Consider the following 16,513-nt stretch of genomic DNA (forward strand, 5'->3'; position numbering starts at 1 on the left):
AGCCCCCTAATGAATATTCATACACTCCCTATTCTGCATGTAGCTCAGGACTCAGGATCTGAGCATGCACATATGAGATTCCAGTAGCAGCTACGTACAGAAGAGAGCAAATCTGAATATTCTTTAGGAAGTGTGAATAAGAGACCGGTTGGGAAGAACAACCAGTGCAGCTCTGGGTTAGGGAATGCCCTGAGTGCACTAAGAACCTAATTTACATATTTGGATTTTTGATGATCTCTCAGGAACAGTTGCACCCATGAAGACAAGATAAACACAATTTTGATCAGTGTCACCTGCACTAACAGGCAGTTTCAGCAGGTAAGTGTGGGTGATGCCACCATAAAAATGCTATGTAATCTATGGGCATAAAGTTATAGAGCAGGAAGAGTTAAGCAGATTGATATATGGCTTTGTGGGAAAATATTTACTATAATTTAGTATTATTTATCAATATTTGACAGGTTATACTGAATCTTTTCTGACAAAGGTATATTTCTGCTCATTTCTGAGAGCAGCAGCTAGAACAACATACGGTAGTCTTAGCGAACAAGGGAAAAAGAGGTGCCTACCAACCAGTCTTGTCATTTTGAACATGTTTCTATGCCAACATATTAGCCTATTTCTTTTATTAACTTTTTTTTTTTCCTTTTAGCAAGTGATGTTACATGAGTGGAAATGAATGTTATAATATTGAGCTGACATGGACTGTATTACTGACATTCAATATTCATGCATGAATAAACATGGCAGAAAGCATGACACTACTTATGCGCAAAAATTTACTTACAGGTAATATGTGTAGGAGTTATAGCTTCTTCTGCCATGATGAAGCAAGGATATAGGCAGTGGTAGAAAAGATGAAATGGAAGGAAAGAAAAGCCAGATATTAATGTATGAAAATCTAGATGAACGAGAACAGATCAGATGACATGAATGAGATCACAGAAGCAAATTACATCACAGACACAGCATGCAACACATCAATGAACATATTACCATACATTCACTACACATATAGCAAAGATCTAGATGTTCATCACTTTCTGTAGCCTAAAAGATCTGGTTACAGTGGTTTATTATATAATGAGGCGAAAAGCTACTTTTTACATCTTTTGTAATATTTGAAGTGAGGTTTTGTTTGAGTTGTGATGCTATAATAAACATTAGGATTGTCATTGGGCCATTCAGGCAAACACTATCACAAAAGTATTTGTATACAGAGAGACAAGTAGAAGTATAGCGTAAAATAGCGTCTGAAGTATTCCAAACTAAGCCCTCAGGTACACAGATGGAGTTCCAATGACTTCACATTACAGAGCCATAGCCAATCCAGGCAGGCCCCCATTACAGTGCTATTTTACCCTAGAGCCAGTTCTTTATTATGGCATCATATGAGGGATGCCATGAATGGATTCATATAGAATGAAATCAGGTGCAAACAGGAGTTTACATACTGCTCTGCACATCTCAGAGATTGCACAGGGCCACTGTATTAAGGTCATGTGACTGAGCACTATAGGATGCACATATACAAAAATTAACAGTATTTTATCAGAAAAAAATATGCAATTTCCATGTAATCACAAATACCCCAAGGGCAATCCGGGATCTGAATTATCTATGAAACACAATTACCCCAGAGCACTTGGCCTGAAGTGCAGATATCCCTATATGGTAGGATTCCCTAAAACTTAACTTTTATTGGTATGTATTAAACCAAAAACAAAAGCAAATTAATGGTGGTCAAGGTGAGTTTTATAATTACATGCACTATATGCCTGTTCACATCATGTTACCAGGTGGAACACCACTCACTGAAGTACTATTAGTGGGAAACCAGACATAGTCCCACATTGATTGGCATATATGACATAAAAAATGTTAACAGGTAAAAAAAACATGTTTTTACTCCCTCTTTGAACTTTCAGCCTTTTTTGTATTTTTAGACTTTTTAGATTTTTTTTTTTTTAGACAGAGAAAATGAAGAGAGCTACATATAAAGTTAGGCTATTTAAGGTGGGGTCATACATAGCATATATGCAGCGTATTTCACTATGTGCATTGGTAAATATGCTAAGTATTCTATGAGTAGACAAACAAGGCTACCTGGCAGCAGTCCTGTGTGTGCAGTAAGGTTTGGAAGCAAGCCAGTGTGTCACAGTCACGTTGGCCCGTTGGTCCTGCCGCCAAACTTCACTGCACACACAGGTAGCCATGTGTGTCTGCTCATAGAAGAAAACACAGCATATTTACAGTTGTGCATCACTAAATATGCTGAGTATGTGCTGCATGTGACCTATCCTTAAAAGTTTAAGAGTTTTTCACACATAAACAGCTCATAAGAATTTCCTTGCAATTCATTTTTTGCCTGTAATAATTATGAACATAAAGTTGAATAGACATTTTACCAAGGGAATTCAATGGTAACAAATGGATGCTTTTTGAGAAGTAAAACACTGATTCAAGGTCATTTTATGCTTTAAAATCGTTCCTAGAAACTATGGGGGAGATTTATCAAAACCTATGCAGAGGCAAAGTTTCCCAGTTGCCCATAGCAACCAATCAGATTGCTTTTTTCATTTTTCAGATGCCTTGTTAAGAATGTAAGAAGCAAGTTGATTGGTTGCTATGAGCAACTGGGCAACTTTTCCTCTGAACGGGTTTTGATAAATCTCCCCCATGTGCGCACATAGCCTCAAACTGAAAACACAAGGTGACAACCTGGTGTCCAGATGCTCTAAAGAATATATACACATATTTATACCATTTTACAACTGCCTGTGTCCTCCCCAACACTACTACAGATGATTGGAATGTGGTCCATTATTTCAATGGTGAAGATATTGCATTTAGATAACAGAATGCCACATGAAGGAGTCACTTTGAGTTATGTTATCACGTTTAGTTATTGAGCCTGGACATTTAGTAACATGAAATCTTGGATATTGCACTGAAGTTAGTGAAAGTAAAAAATACTACTTCAATTGTCTATGACCCTGTGATAAACACAATAGCACCTCAATTTTACTTTAGACACTTAGAAACATAGACAACAAAAAACAAGAAGAGATCTCAATGTGGTTTTGATAAAAAAAAAAAAAAAAAAAGACGCCATGTAAATATGTAAATGTATCTTGGTTTACCATGTTTCCTAATCAGATTTCCGCCCTAGTTGTAAAGAGCTGTCGTAGCTATATTACAGCAAGCCAATGATAAGTTGAGGTTGGGAGGAAGTTGAAAGTTGTTTGTGTTTTTATTTTTATTTTGTATTTGCTTATTATAGTATGCTGAGGAATATGACCCACGTACCTTGCCTTTGGCTACATATTATGCTCATCTCTTTGCAATATCGGCATTCATTAAATTTTCTGTCTTATCTAGTTTCTCCGGGATTGCTTTAGATATACATTCTGGAAGCAATATCTGCTTTCAAGCATCAAATGCAGTTGGGATTTCCTACAACCATTTTATTTGGTAAGCTTTTTGAAGATGATCACAAGAATGGGTTGCTTGGGCTTTGTTCATTGATTTTCTTTCATTATTTTTGCTTAATACGGATTTAATTAAAAAGGGACTTTCAGAGATGATCTGCATTGAATTTATGTTAAGTAAATCTTGGTAAAATCAAAGCAGCATTTGGAGTCGCCATAAATGACATGTCAAATGTAAGTACAGGTAATTAAAATGTTGATGACTTTTTTCTCATGATTCAGTAGCCATGTGTATGCATTCATCTAGGAGCTCCGGGCAACTGCATAACTATGAGCTCATAAGCTCACAGAGCATTCACAATAAAGCATGCTGGAAAGCACTCCTGCACTCTCAGGTCAAATCTCTTATCTTGGTAAAATATGTTATGAAATGTTATCCAGTAGCCATAATATAATACCTTTAATTTAAATTGACTTTGGTTAAAAGTACTATGCTTCCACTTATAACTTTCATTTATTCTAACAACATGTAAGAGCTGTATGATTGTGATACTATTAGATATTACACAATGCAGAAAGGGCCTAATAGATGAGAAGAAAAATATCTTACTTTCTTTCCAAGGTTTATTTCACCAAAATGTTTCAGAAGGCTTAAATTTGTGGACGGGCAGCCATGGAGCTACTGGATTTACTAAAAGAAATTTGCCTTTTAGTTAAGCCAGTGAACTGTAAATGGGCAGAGCTAAATATAAAGGCGGTGTATGAAAATGCAGCACTTAGTTAATGTTCTGAATTGTGTTTACTGGTCACACACCATAAATGCCCCCAAATACTTCAAAATCAAGCTTTTGTATTCTACAAAGTATTACATTTTCATTTAAAGGGAATCTGTCAGCTGTATCTCATGCTCATAGCTGCAGACATGGAAACATAACTGTCTGTTTTGCAAATTCATAAAATCATGTATTCTTTCCAAGCTCAAGAATCAAAAAGGCCGGACTGAGCTGTAGCATGCACACTTCCTTCCTCCTCCATGTCCCACATGATTGATGAACAAAGCTGTGTGTTTGGAGCCAAGCCCAGTATATGAAATGATTGCCTGCATTGCTCACATGGGTGTACAGGCACATTATTGCTACACCAAAGTAAACAAAGACAATGGGGACAACCTCAGTTTGCTGGAGAAGCAGGGGATTTAAAAGGTAACTATAGGTTAATTATAGGTTACTTTTTATTTCTGCAAATTTCTTAAATGTTTTAAATCCTTAACAACTTCTTTAAGAAACTGCAGTATGTGAAATCCCCTTATACATCTTTATTACTTAGGAAAAAGGAAAACTCCCTATGGATACCATCCAGATTACTCCTGTCCCTTTCTGGCAGTTATATTACACAGTGTGTTGCTAGCATTGGTGCCACCCTGTCTTTCCTCTATGCCTTATAGTCCCTATAGTTGTCCTTTGAGTAAGGCAACAAACTATTGACACAGGACCTATTGCTGTATATATTTATGCAAAGGTAGCAAGATATAAAGCAGGGAAGTGCTTCTCAGTGATTTTCTGCTTTCACATTATCAGTCAGAGAATAGTCATAATTCATGGCATTTTTTTTTTTTATCTACAATACTTGTGCTAATTTACTAAGACAAGCATGTCATATATTGGTCATAAGTAACACCCTACCAGTGCGCCTCACTCAATTGCTGATGTAGATCTCAGTTAAAACTTAATAAATCTGGCAGACATGCCCTCCTTTTTGATAAATGTAAGAAGTAATAAAAATGACACAAACAAGTGGTTCCACATAAATTAGCAATTTTTTTAAGTCACAAAGTAGGTGTTCATGCTTTAATAATTCCCCCTTAGTCCTCCATCATTGCAGCACATACTTCATGTAAATCTAAAGTCCTACTTCATACCAGCAGAAATATCCTAAGGCTAAGTTTCTACTTGTTTTTTTGTTTGTTGGGGAAAAACGCCAATTCTGCCACATGGCGTTTTTTTTCTGCCAAAAAACGCTGCTGCCAGATGTTAGATGTAAATCAATGAGAAATCGCAAAATTCTTATTCCACTAGGCGTTTTTCACTTTGGTGGTTTTTTCTATCCGTTTGGTGTTTTTTCACTCTTTTTTGGCGTTTTTCAGCTCCTTGGTGGTTTTCCAAAATCGCAGCTTGTTGAGCCACTGGCGATTTTTTTGTGAAAATCGTGGCGTTTTTCTCTCATAGCAGTCTATGGGAGTGAAAAAACGCCAAGAAAAACGATATGTGGGTTTTAACTTTGGCATTTTTTCAGGCGGTTTTTATTCTTTTTTGGACTTTAGCGATCCAAAAAAGTGATGGAGATACCTTTTTTAATAAAATTTCTTAGGGTACCATAAAAAAAATAAAATAAAAGATTTTCACAGTAGTGAAGGAAAAAAATTATATCTAACGAAATGCATCTTTTTTATAAATTTTTTTTATTAATTTTTAAAACAGGGATTAATTTATGTGTGCGAGCAGGGCACTAAAAATGTAGCCGACAATAATAAAAATGTAGTGTGTATATGTTTTTCCCTTTTTTTTTTTTAGGTAGTACTACTACTCCCAGCATGGAACACACTGGTTCCAGCCAATCACAGCTCTCTGTGGGAAATAGGAATATGTGTATATATATGTCAGTGCAGGGGACCATAGAAGAGCGGCCGCCCGCATCTATACATTATACAGGAGGATCACAACGGGTGTCAGGAGTGACATCCACTGTGATCTTTTCTTAACTGCAGGTACTACTACTCCCAACATGGAGCACACTCTGCTCCATGCTGGGAGCTGAAGTACCTGCATAAATGGACAGATACCAACAGGTGTCAGAAATGTGGGTCCCAACAGGTGTCAGATATGTGTGTTTTAACTTAGGCATTTTTTCAGGCGGTGCGATCGTCCTATCTATTACAGAGATGGAGCGTTTTTTTCCTGCGCACGCATCTCTGCACTATACTCCAGCCAGCCACTCACTCATTCATATTTCCCTCAGAGAGCGGTGATTGGCTGCAACCATCCGGCCAATCACCACTCTTGGCGGAAAATATGAATGAGTGATGTTCTATTCACATCACTGGCCGGCCCGGAGTATAGTGCAGAGATGCGAGCACTGTATACAGCCGCTCCACAACTCTGCTATATTATGGATGAAAGCATTGGGCGATATGTCTATTAGTACAAGTACTACTACTCCCATCATGGAAGTCTGTTCCATGCTGGTAGTAGAAGTACTACCTAAAAAATGTAAAAAATTGAAAAAAAAAGTGAAACACACACACACTTTATTAAAAATGAATAAAAATGTTGTTATAAAATATATAAATTTCATTAAATACATTTTTTTCCTTCACTACTGCATCCTTTTTTTTGTGGTACCCAACAAATTTTGGGTACCAAAAAAAAACTGGCAAGGTGCAATTTCCACACAAATGAAAAAACGCCAGAAAAAACGCCAGACGCAGGAAATGGCACTGCAATTTTTTCAGGCGTTTTTTTTAAACCAAAAAACGCAGGACAAAAAAACAAGTAGAAACTTAGCCTAATACTGGTGTCTTCCCCAGCATCTGCCCACTGAAATGACTGACATGATAGCCAATCATTGTGATCATTATAAATTTTGTTTAAAAACAAACTTCTGGTGCTGCCATGTGTCTCTCAGCCTCCTTCGCTCTCCAGCCTTCCAGCTGAGAGTAGGAGATGCCCCAGTCAAGACCAACTGAATATTGTTTGAAGTTGTAATTTTAGGTTGGAGAACACGGCTAATAAAATGCATCAGATTTATTGACGCCCTGCACCATTTTTGCCTCAAAATACTAATGTGTAAGGAGGTGGTGTGAGAAAAAGTGCCTGGAATATGTAGAAGCATGCGCCAAATTTAACATACAGCATGTGCCACTGAGATTCACAGCATGTGCCACTGAGATTTCTGCCTATCAGGGCTAGGTTCATCCTGTCTTAATTTTAAGAATTATAAAGTCTACCCCAGTATTTCTGGTTTATTTAAAATTTATTTCTGATCCTTCATGTAAACACTACCTTTTCTTAATAAACTGAAGAAAGGCAGCAGATGAGAGGGTATCTGGAGGTACTGGATCAGCAGTCGTAATTAGCTTCTGTTATAATTAGCACACATGTTTGTGCTTGAGAAGAGAAGGCAAATATACAGTAAATATCATTTATCAAAATAACTAGTCGGGGAGAATGGAGTTACATTTAATTCCACACATGCAGCTATTGAGATAAATAGCCATTAAAAAAAAATGATGAAAAATAACATAACATGGAAACAAAATTTATCATTGCACTCACAGCAAAACATGCAAAAACAGAACATATTTTCCTTAAGGTATTTTTAAATATTTTAATTGGAATCACTTTATAAAAATGGTAGGTACAAGGCAAGTTGTAGTTGTTGATAGTATCGTTTACCAGGACAATTTGTCATATCCAGATGGTATAAAATAGCTTGGGTATTTTGTTTCCATTGTTTTCATGCAAAAATTTTAAACTAATTTTAGACTAAAGCAATTGTTCTGGTTCAGGAAGTCCACTCTTGTCCAACGCTGTGCCTGTCCTGCCTGCTAATACTGTTCCCAGCAGTCACAAGATCCGGCTGGGAGATGCCAAAACCGGGCGCTCCTGTATCCCAGCTGGACCCCGCAGACGTCTCATTCATTTGAATTTGTGCCCTGTATCCCCGTATCCAGTTTTGTGGCTGGACTGAAAACTGTGGTATGCAATTATTTACGGTTTGTGTGTGTGTGTATATATATATATATATATATATATATGTAGAGAGAAAGAAAGAGGCATGGGTCTGAAAATTGTAGGGGGTCAGCTATGGGATCTGTATACTTTTTAACCTCTTAAGGACCAAGGACGTATGAGTACGTCCTTGGTCCCACTCCCGTGATATAACGCGGGGTCCCACGTTGACCCCGCATCATATCACGGCGGGCTCGGCATCATAGTGAAGCCGGGACCTGCCTTTAATAGCGCGCGGCACTGATCGCGGTGCCGCGCTCCATTAACCCTTTAGCCGCACGCTCAAAGCTGAGCCACGCGGCTAAAAGTGAAAGTAAAAAGTGCCGGTTAGCTCAGTGAGCTGTTCGGGATCGCCGCGGTGAAATCGCGGCATCCCGAACAGCTGTACTACAGGAGGAAGGTCTCTTACCTTCCTTCCTGCAGTCCGATCACCGAATGAATGCTTCAAGCCTGAGATCCAGGCTTGAGCAATCAATCGCCGAAAACCCTGATCAATGCATCCCTACAGTTAAAGATCAGTAAATGCAATGTTATAGCCCCCTATGGGGGCTATAATATTGCAAAAGAAAAGTGTAAAAAATCATTAACCCTTTGAATTATCCCTTCCCCTAATAAAAGTTTGAATCACCCGGCCTTTCCAATAATAAAAAAAAAAGTGTAAATAAAAACAAAAATAAACATATGTGGTATACTGCTAATTAAACCGCACGGTCAATGGCGTACGCGCAAAAAAATTCCAAAGTCCAAAATAGCGTATTTTTGGTCACTTTTTATATCATGAAAAGATGAATAAAAAGCGATCAAAAAGTCCAATCAATGCAAAAATGATACCGACAAAAAACGTCAGATCACGGCGCAAAAAATTAACCCTCATAGCGCCCTGAACACGGAAAAATTAAATAGTTATATGGGTCAGAAGATGACAATTTTAAACGTATACATTTTCCTGCATGTAGTTATGATTTTTTTCTGAAGTAATACAAAATCAAACCTATAATTTTAACCGTATGGACCTAGAGAATAAAGGTAAGGTGTCATTTTTACTGAAAAATGTACTACGTAGAAATGGAAGCCCCCAAAAGTTACAAAATGGCTGTATTTTTTTCAATTTTGTCGCACAATGATTTTTTTTCCTGTTTTGCCGTCGATTTTTGGGTAAAATGACTGATATCATTACAAAGAAGAATTAGTGGCGCAAAAAATAAGCCATAATACAGATTTTTAGGTGCAAAATTTATAATTTTTTAAAGATAAGGAGGAAAAAACGAAAGAGCAAAAACCGAAAAACGCCCAGTCCTTAAGGGGTTAAGGGGGACCTTTATATACACGAGAGTTCTGGACTGGGGTCTGTATACATGGCTCGGTTAAAGTCTGTATCAAGGGGATCTGACCTGGGGTCTTTTTTTATTTAGGTCTTATTTGTGGATGTCTTCATTTTAGGGTTTACTTTTAGGGTCATACATATTATTTGTTTTTGAAATGCCATCAGTTGGGAGGTGTCCTATATAAATGGATGAGGCATATGGACAGAAGCCATGAAGCAGTGGCCAATCAGTCAAACGACAGACATTGATGGCATAACTTACAGTGAGCTCTGTCATTAACCTTAAAAAAAAGGTTTACAGATGCTACAAATGAAGACAGTTATGAGCATTACATTATATTGTCAGAATTTGCAATAGATAACGTCCGTATGGGTACTCGATTGGAACATCTTGTCACTAGGGGGTGCTTGGCTTAATTATTAAATCCAAGGTCCAATTTAAAGAGAACCTAAAAAACTGAAATGTTTATTTTATCATTGTGTAGAAGATATTAAACTCTCAACATGCTTTGTAAATACAGAATAAATGATGTGTTGAAGAGCTGTTGATCAGAATATTTGGGGAGATTTATCAAAACCTGTGTACAGGAAGAGTGGTACAGTTGCCCATAGCAACCGATCAGGTTACTTCTTTTATTTCTCCTTTTTAAAAATGGAAGAAGCAATCTGATTGTTGCTATGGGCAACTGCTATATTTTTCCTCTTCACAGGTTTTGATAAATCTCCCCCACTTTGCTAGAATCACAGTTTATGGAAGACAATGTTAAGATGCTGATAGGGTACGTTCACATGTACGCAGATTTGATGCGCAGGATTTGATGCACAGGATTTGCTGCTGCAGATTTCAATGTAAACTAAATGACAGCTTCTGATCTGCAGTTAGAAATCCTACCCATCAAATTCGCGCAGGATCCTGTATGTGTGAACGTACGTAAGTTGAACTTATATTGAGTTTATAAATAAGTTTCTAAAAGTGTCTTAGCTTAGACTAGACATTCTATGTAGTACATTTGAGTAGCTGTATTAGTCCAGTGATGCAGATGCAAATCATAAAATGTTGCACTATCTTGTAATACCTTTTTTATTGGACTAACAGAATTTTGTAGAGACAAGCATTCGGGATTCCTCCCTTTATCAAGTCCAAAGCAAATACACCAGATCTTTAAAAGTGGCACAGGCTGTTTAAAAATCTTGCATTTTTACCATCCGAGACGACACTGTGGAATGCTTCAATATAGTATAGGAACCATGGGTATCATCTCCCCACTGTCCAGAGATATGCCATTGTCTATCTTTATATTATATTGTTATTATTTATCAGTAGGAGGCAGCCCTTTTTCTACCACTTTGACCTCAGTTTACTTTTTTCTATGCCATAATCTGTCATAATATAGTTTATTATTGTTTGTAAACGCATTTATTATAGCCAGAGAAATATACAATACAAAAATGCATAAATAAACAATCAAAACAAGACCCTATTGGTTCAGAAACCAGAGAAAATGTGGTTATAAACAATAATACACAGATTATGGCATTGAAAAAGCAAACTAAGGTCAAAGTGGGAAGGTCAAGAAAGGGCTGCCTCCTACCTCCGACAAATAACAATCTAATATAAAGATAAACAATGGCGCATCTTTGGACAGTGGGGAGGGGATACCTATGGTTTTCATACTATATCGAAGTGTTCGACAGTGTTTTCTTGGATGGTAAAAATTATTGATTGACTGATATCAATTTTTAGGGCCGATAGCCGATAATTTATACCGATATTCCGGTGCGGGGCATTATCGGATTATCGGCAAGGTAATTGCCGATACCGATAATGTCCAAAATCGTGAATATCGGCCGATAATATCGGCCAAACTGATAATCGGTCGATCCCTAGTAAAAATATGAGATTTTTAAACAGCCTGTGCCACTTTTAAAGATCTGGTGTATTTCTAGAATGTTTAGTCTAAGCTAAGACACTTTTAGAAACTTTCTATAGACAGAATAGGAAACCATACTGTAAGAGTGGCTCCGACTCATGCGGAACTGAACCATACTGTTATGATTCAGCTAGCTGGATAGCCCTCTGTGTCAGCGAGGGATTGGCGTGGACCGTGTCGGTGGACCGGTTCTAGGTTGCTACTGGTTTTCACCAGAGCCCGCCGCAAAGACGGATGGCCTTGCTGCGGCGGTAGCAACCAGGTCGTATCCACCGGCAATGGCTCAACCTCGCTGACTGCTGAGAAGGCGTGGGACAGAAGGACTAGGCAGAGGCAAGGTCAGACGTAGCAGAAGGTCGGGGGCAGGCGGCAAGGTTCGTAGTCAATAGCAATAGCAGAAGGTCTGGAACACAGGCTTGGACAACACTAAACGCTTTCTCTGGCACAAGGCAACAAGATCCGGCAAGGAAGGGAAGGGGAAGCGAGGTTATATGGACAGGGAGCAGGTGGAAGCTAATTAGACTGATTTGACCAGGCACCAATCACTGGTGCACTGGCCCTTTAAATCTTAGAGAGCTGGCGCGCGCGCCCTAGAGAGCGGAGCCGCGCGCGCCAGAACATGACAGCCGGGGACCGGGACGGGTAAGTGGCTTGGGATGCGATTCGCGAATGTCAGTGCAGCGCTCCCGGTCAGCGGGTCTGACCGTGGCGCTGCAGAGAGGAGAACGCCGCGAGCGCTCTGGGGAGGAGCAGGGACCCGGAGCGCTTGGCGTAACAGTACCCCCCCCCTTAGGTCTCCCCCTCTTTTTGTCTCCTTGTCCCTTCAACTGAGAAGAGAACATAGGGGGCGCCTCTTGAGTTTCCTTCTGGAACAAAAAAAAGTCCTGGGTAGCTACATCAGCGGCCGGTAATCCAGAAGAAGTGGGAATGGGGAGGGGGGGCAGAGGGTGAAGCTTGTCACGGGGCAGAGTGTCACCAGGACGGGGGATATGAGGAGGCACGGCACAGTCCTGATAGGCCTTGGGGAGACCAGGCACAGGAGGAGACACTGAGGCCCGACAGACGGGACTGGGGGCAGACGTGAGGCATTTCTTGCGGCAAGCAGGACCCCAATTCTTGATCTCCCCGGTGGTCCAGTCAAGGGTGGGAGAATGATGCTGGAGCCATGGCAGACCGAGGAGGACTTCAGAGGTGCAGTTGGGCAGAACGAAAAATTCAATCTTCTCGTGATGCAGTCCAATGCTCATAAGCAAGGGCTCTGTGCGGTAACGCACAGTGCAGTCCAACTTCACTACGTTATACCGAAGAAATGTAGAGCGGCTTGACGAGACGGGTCACCGGGATGCAGAACCTATTAACCAAAGAGGCCAGAATAAAATTTCCAGAAGAACCAGAGTCCAAGAAGGCCACGGCTGAGAAGGAGGAGTTGTCAGAAGGAGAAATCCGCACGGGCACAGTGAGACGTGGAGAAGCAGACTTCAAACCAAGAGACGCCACACCCACGTGAGCTGGGTGCATGCGTGCGTTTCCCAGACGTGGAGGACGAATAGGGCAATCCACCAAGAAATGTTCGGTACTAGCGCTGTACAGACATAAATTTTTATCCCTACGGCGAGTGCTCTCTTCATGGGTCAGGCGAGACCGATCCACTTGCATAGCCTCCTCGGCGGGAGGCACAGGGGTAGATTGCAAAGGATACTGTGAGAGAGGTGCCCAGAGATCAAGGTCTTTTTCCTGGCGGAGCTCCTGGTGTCTTTCAGAAAAACGCATGTCAATGCGGGTGGCCAAATGGATAAGTTCATGCAGGTTGGCAGGAATCTCTCGTGCGGCCAGCACATCCTTGATGTTACTGGATAGGCCTTTTTTAAAGGTCGCGCAGAGGGCCTCGTTATTCCAAGATAATTCGGAGGCGAGAGTACGAAATTGGATGGCGTACTCGCCTACTGAAGAATTACCCTGGACCAGGTTCAACAGGGCAGTCTCGGCAGAAGAAGCTCGGGCTGGTTCCTCGAAGACACTACGGACTTCAGCGAAGAAGGACTGGACTGTGGCAGGATCATTGCGGTCCCAGAGTGGTGTGGCCCAAGACAAGGCCTTTCCAGACAGAAGACTCACTACGAACGCCACCTTAGACCATTCTGTAGGAAATTGGTCCAACAACATCTCCATATGTAGGGAACATTGAGACAGGAAACCACGGCAGAGTCTAGAGTCCCCATCAAATTTGTCCGGCAGGGACAAGCGAAGGCTAGGAGTGGCCACTCGCTGCGGAGGAGGTGCAGGAGCTGGCGGAGGAGATGGCTGCTGCTGTAGCAGTGGCAGAAGTTGCTGTAACATGGCGGTCAACTGCGACAGCTGCTGTCCTTGTTGGGCAATTTGCTGCGATTGCTGGGCGACCACCGTGGGTAGGTCAGCGAGACTTGGCAGCGGCACCTCAGTGGGATCCATGGCCGGATCTACTGTTATGATTCGACTAGCTGGATGTGGATCCTCTGTGTCAGCGAGGGTTTGGCGTGGACCGTGTCGGTGGACCGGTTCTAGGTTGCTCCTGGTTTTCACCAGAGCCCGCCAAAAAAGCGGGATGGTCTTGCTGCGGCGGTAGCAGCCAGGTCGTATCCACCGGCAACTAGGCAGGACTAGGCAGAGGCAAGGTCAGATGTAGCAGAAGGTCGGGGGCAGGCGGCAAGGTTCATAGTAAATAGCAATAGCAGAAGGTCTGGAACACAGGCTTGGACAACACTAAACGCTTTCTCTGGCACAAGGCAACAAGATCCGGCAAGGAAGGGAAGGGGAAGTGAGGTTATATGGACAGGGAGCAGGTGGAAGCTAATTAGACTGATTGGGCCAGGCACCAACCACTGGTGCACTGGCCCTTTAAATCTTAGAGAGCTGGCGCGCGCGCCCTAGAGAGCGGAGCCGCGCGCGCCAGAACATGACAGCCGGGGACCGGGACGGGTAAGTGGCTTGGGATGCGATTCGCGAGCGGGCGCGTCCCGCTATGCGAATCGCATCCCCATCGTGAATGTCAGTGCAGCGCTCCCGGTCAGCGGGTCTGACCGGGGCGCTGCAGAGAGGAGAACGCCGCGAGCGCTCCGGGGAGGAGCAGGGACCCGGAGCGCTCGGCGTAACACATACTATATATTACATGGCCAACCTTTCAATTGAATGATAAAAGAAAGGCAAAAATGTTGTATCTGTTTAAATTATGTACTGTGTGAATATACCATATAATGAGTCAGATAAGAAGATATTGTCACACACCTGCCTTTATAAATACAATTACATAACTCTAGCTGCCTTTGAACTTGTTCCCCAAAACAGATACATATGAAGCTATAGTAAATTATATAGAACAGTAAAGTTAGTAAATAAGTCATCATGTCATGTGTATATTCAAAGCCTTATTAAGAGTAAAAATCATAGTCATAGTCACAAGATGGCAATTTAATCAAATGGAGTTACTGAATAGTCCCAAAAAAGGAGAAGAGGACATTCATGGGATTGCATGAATCCATTAAATAGGCTTTTTGGTTTCATGTATATAAAACATAATAATTGTATCTTGCAAAGTTCACTTTTGTAGAATAGTTTTAGTTTTTTTTTATTGTTCCACCAATTTTAAGCTCTTTGCTTGCTGTCAATGAGACATTATTTACAGTACAATTTAAAAGCTGAAACCTATCCTGGTTTTGTTAAAGTGACACTGATGTGCAGCTTGCTAAGTGTATTAAAGGTCTGTTGTAAGATGTTGTCTATTTTATCATATTTCACAATGTGTTCATTATGTAAAACAAAACAATGCATGTTAGAAATGCAACAAAAATCCAAAGTGTGAACACAGATTAAAGGGGTACTCTGCCCCTAGACATCTTATCCTCTATCTTATGGATAGGGGATAAGATGTCTGATCGCAGGGGTCTCGCCTCCTCGGACCCCCGCGATCTCCCTGCTTCACCCGGCGTTCGTTTAGAGTGTCGGGTGCAACTCCAGAGGCTCGTGATGTCAGGGCCACCTCTCCTCAATTCAAGTCTATGGGAGGGGGCGTGATCTGACATGCCACCCTCCCATAGGCATGGCCATGACGTCACGAGCAGGGGTGGCCATGACGTCACGAGCCTCTGCCCCACATCGCCAGTCATACGGCACGGTGAAGTTCGCTCCGCGCACCGTTAGTCTTGGGTGCTGAAGCTGAGATCGTCCGAAACATCTTATCACTAAACACAAGACCTTCAAAACGGCAGAATTGCAGGTTCTTCTTTTCTAACCCGCCACACAAATATATATATATATATATATATATATATTTTGCACAATTTTTAATACATTATATGGTAAAATGAAGGATGCCAATAAAAGTACAACTTAAATGGCTATTTTGCTAGATGTATATTCACTCAGTTTTTAGTCTATGTAGTGAATACGCTGGGTCAGGCAGAAAAGCCCTCTGTCCTGCATTTCACCTGGTTATAACTCTTGGTTGCAGCGTGTCTCAGGATTGATCAAAATGTCTGGACAACATTTTAAAAATGTTTATGTTAATGAGAGTAATGCTTTTAAGGCAAAAAAATAACAGCTGCTACATGGAATTTGTCGACAAAAGGGAAGCTTTAGTTTTGGCTGGAGTTTTGTTTAATGAAAGCTGCTGAAGGTCCAGATAAGGATAGTACCCCAGTAAAGCACTGTATGCAGCCATTTCCTGGTCTTTGGGAGAGGGGGCTGTTAACCATCAATTGCTGATACCTTTTAAAACATTATTTCTATAGATGCCGAACATTGAGATGATTTCAAGTGACTCAAGGCCAGTTTGAAAATAAATTCTAGAGACACAATAGCTAAAGAGTTATGCATTGTCTTATGCGTATGTTTGTGAACTGTTATATTTATAGAGCCTTTTGTTCTAGTCTCGATTCGTATAGCAGTAGCTGTGCTTCAATACGGTACATAGATACCAAAGTACTTAAAGCATGGTATCAGTGAGAGACAAGGCCCTTGTGTACAATATAATGTGAATGTGAGCGGCTGGTTTATTTGCATTATAAA

General features: G+C 41.0%; 1 protein-coding gene across 11 annotated transcripts in view; it reads right to left on the bottom strand.

Annotated features, from left to right (window-relative positions):
* PTPRM (protein tyrosine phosphatase receptor type M) overlaps positions 1-16,513 on the bottom strand; it is an 898,578-nt gene that overhangs the window by 259,824 nt on the left and 622,241 nt on the right. For 5 of the 11 annotated variants that reach the window (XM_056521605.1, XM_056521601.1, XM_056521594.1 and 2 more), the window contains one exon: positions 788-817. The exons of the other annotated variants lie outside the window; for them this stretch is intronic. In XM_056521605.1, coding sequence (XP_056377580.1) covers positions 788-817 — 30 coding nt within the window. The remainder of the gene's footprint in view (positions 1-787; positions 818-16,513) is intronic. 11 annotated transcript variants of the gene reach the window in all.

This window comes from Hyla sarda, chromosome 5 (assembly GCF_029499605.1).
Source record: "Hyla sarda isolate aHylSar1 chromosome 5, aHylSar1.hap1, whole genome shotgun sequence".
Classification (NCBI taxonomy): Eukaryota; Metazoa; Chordata; class Amphibia; order Anura; family Hylidae; genus Hyla; species Hyla sarda.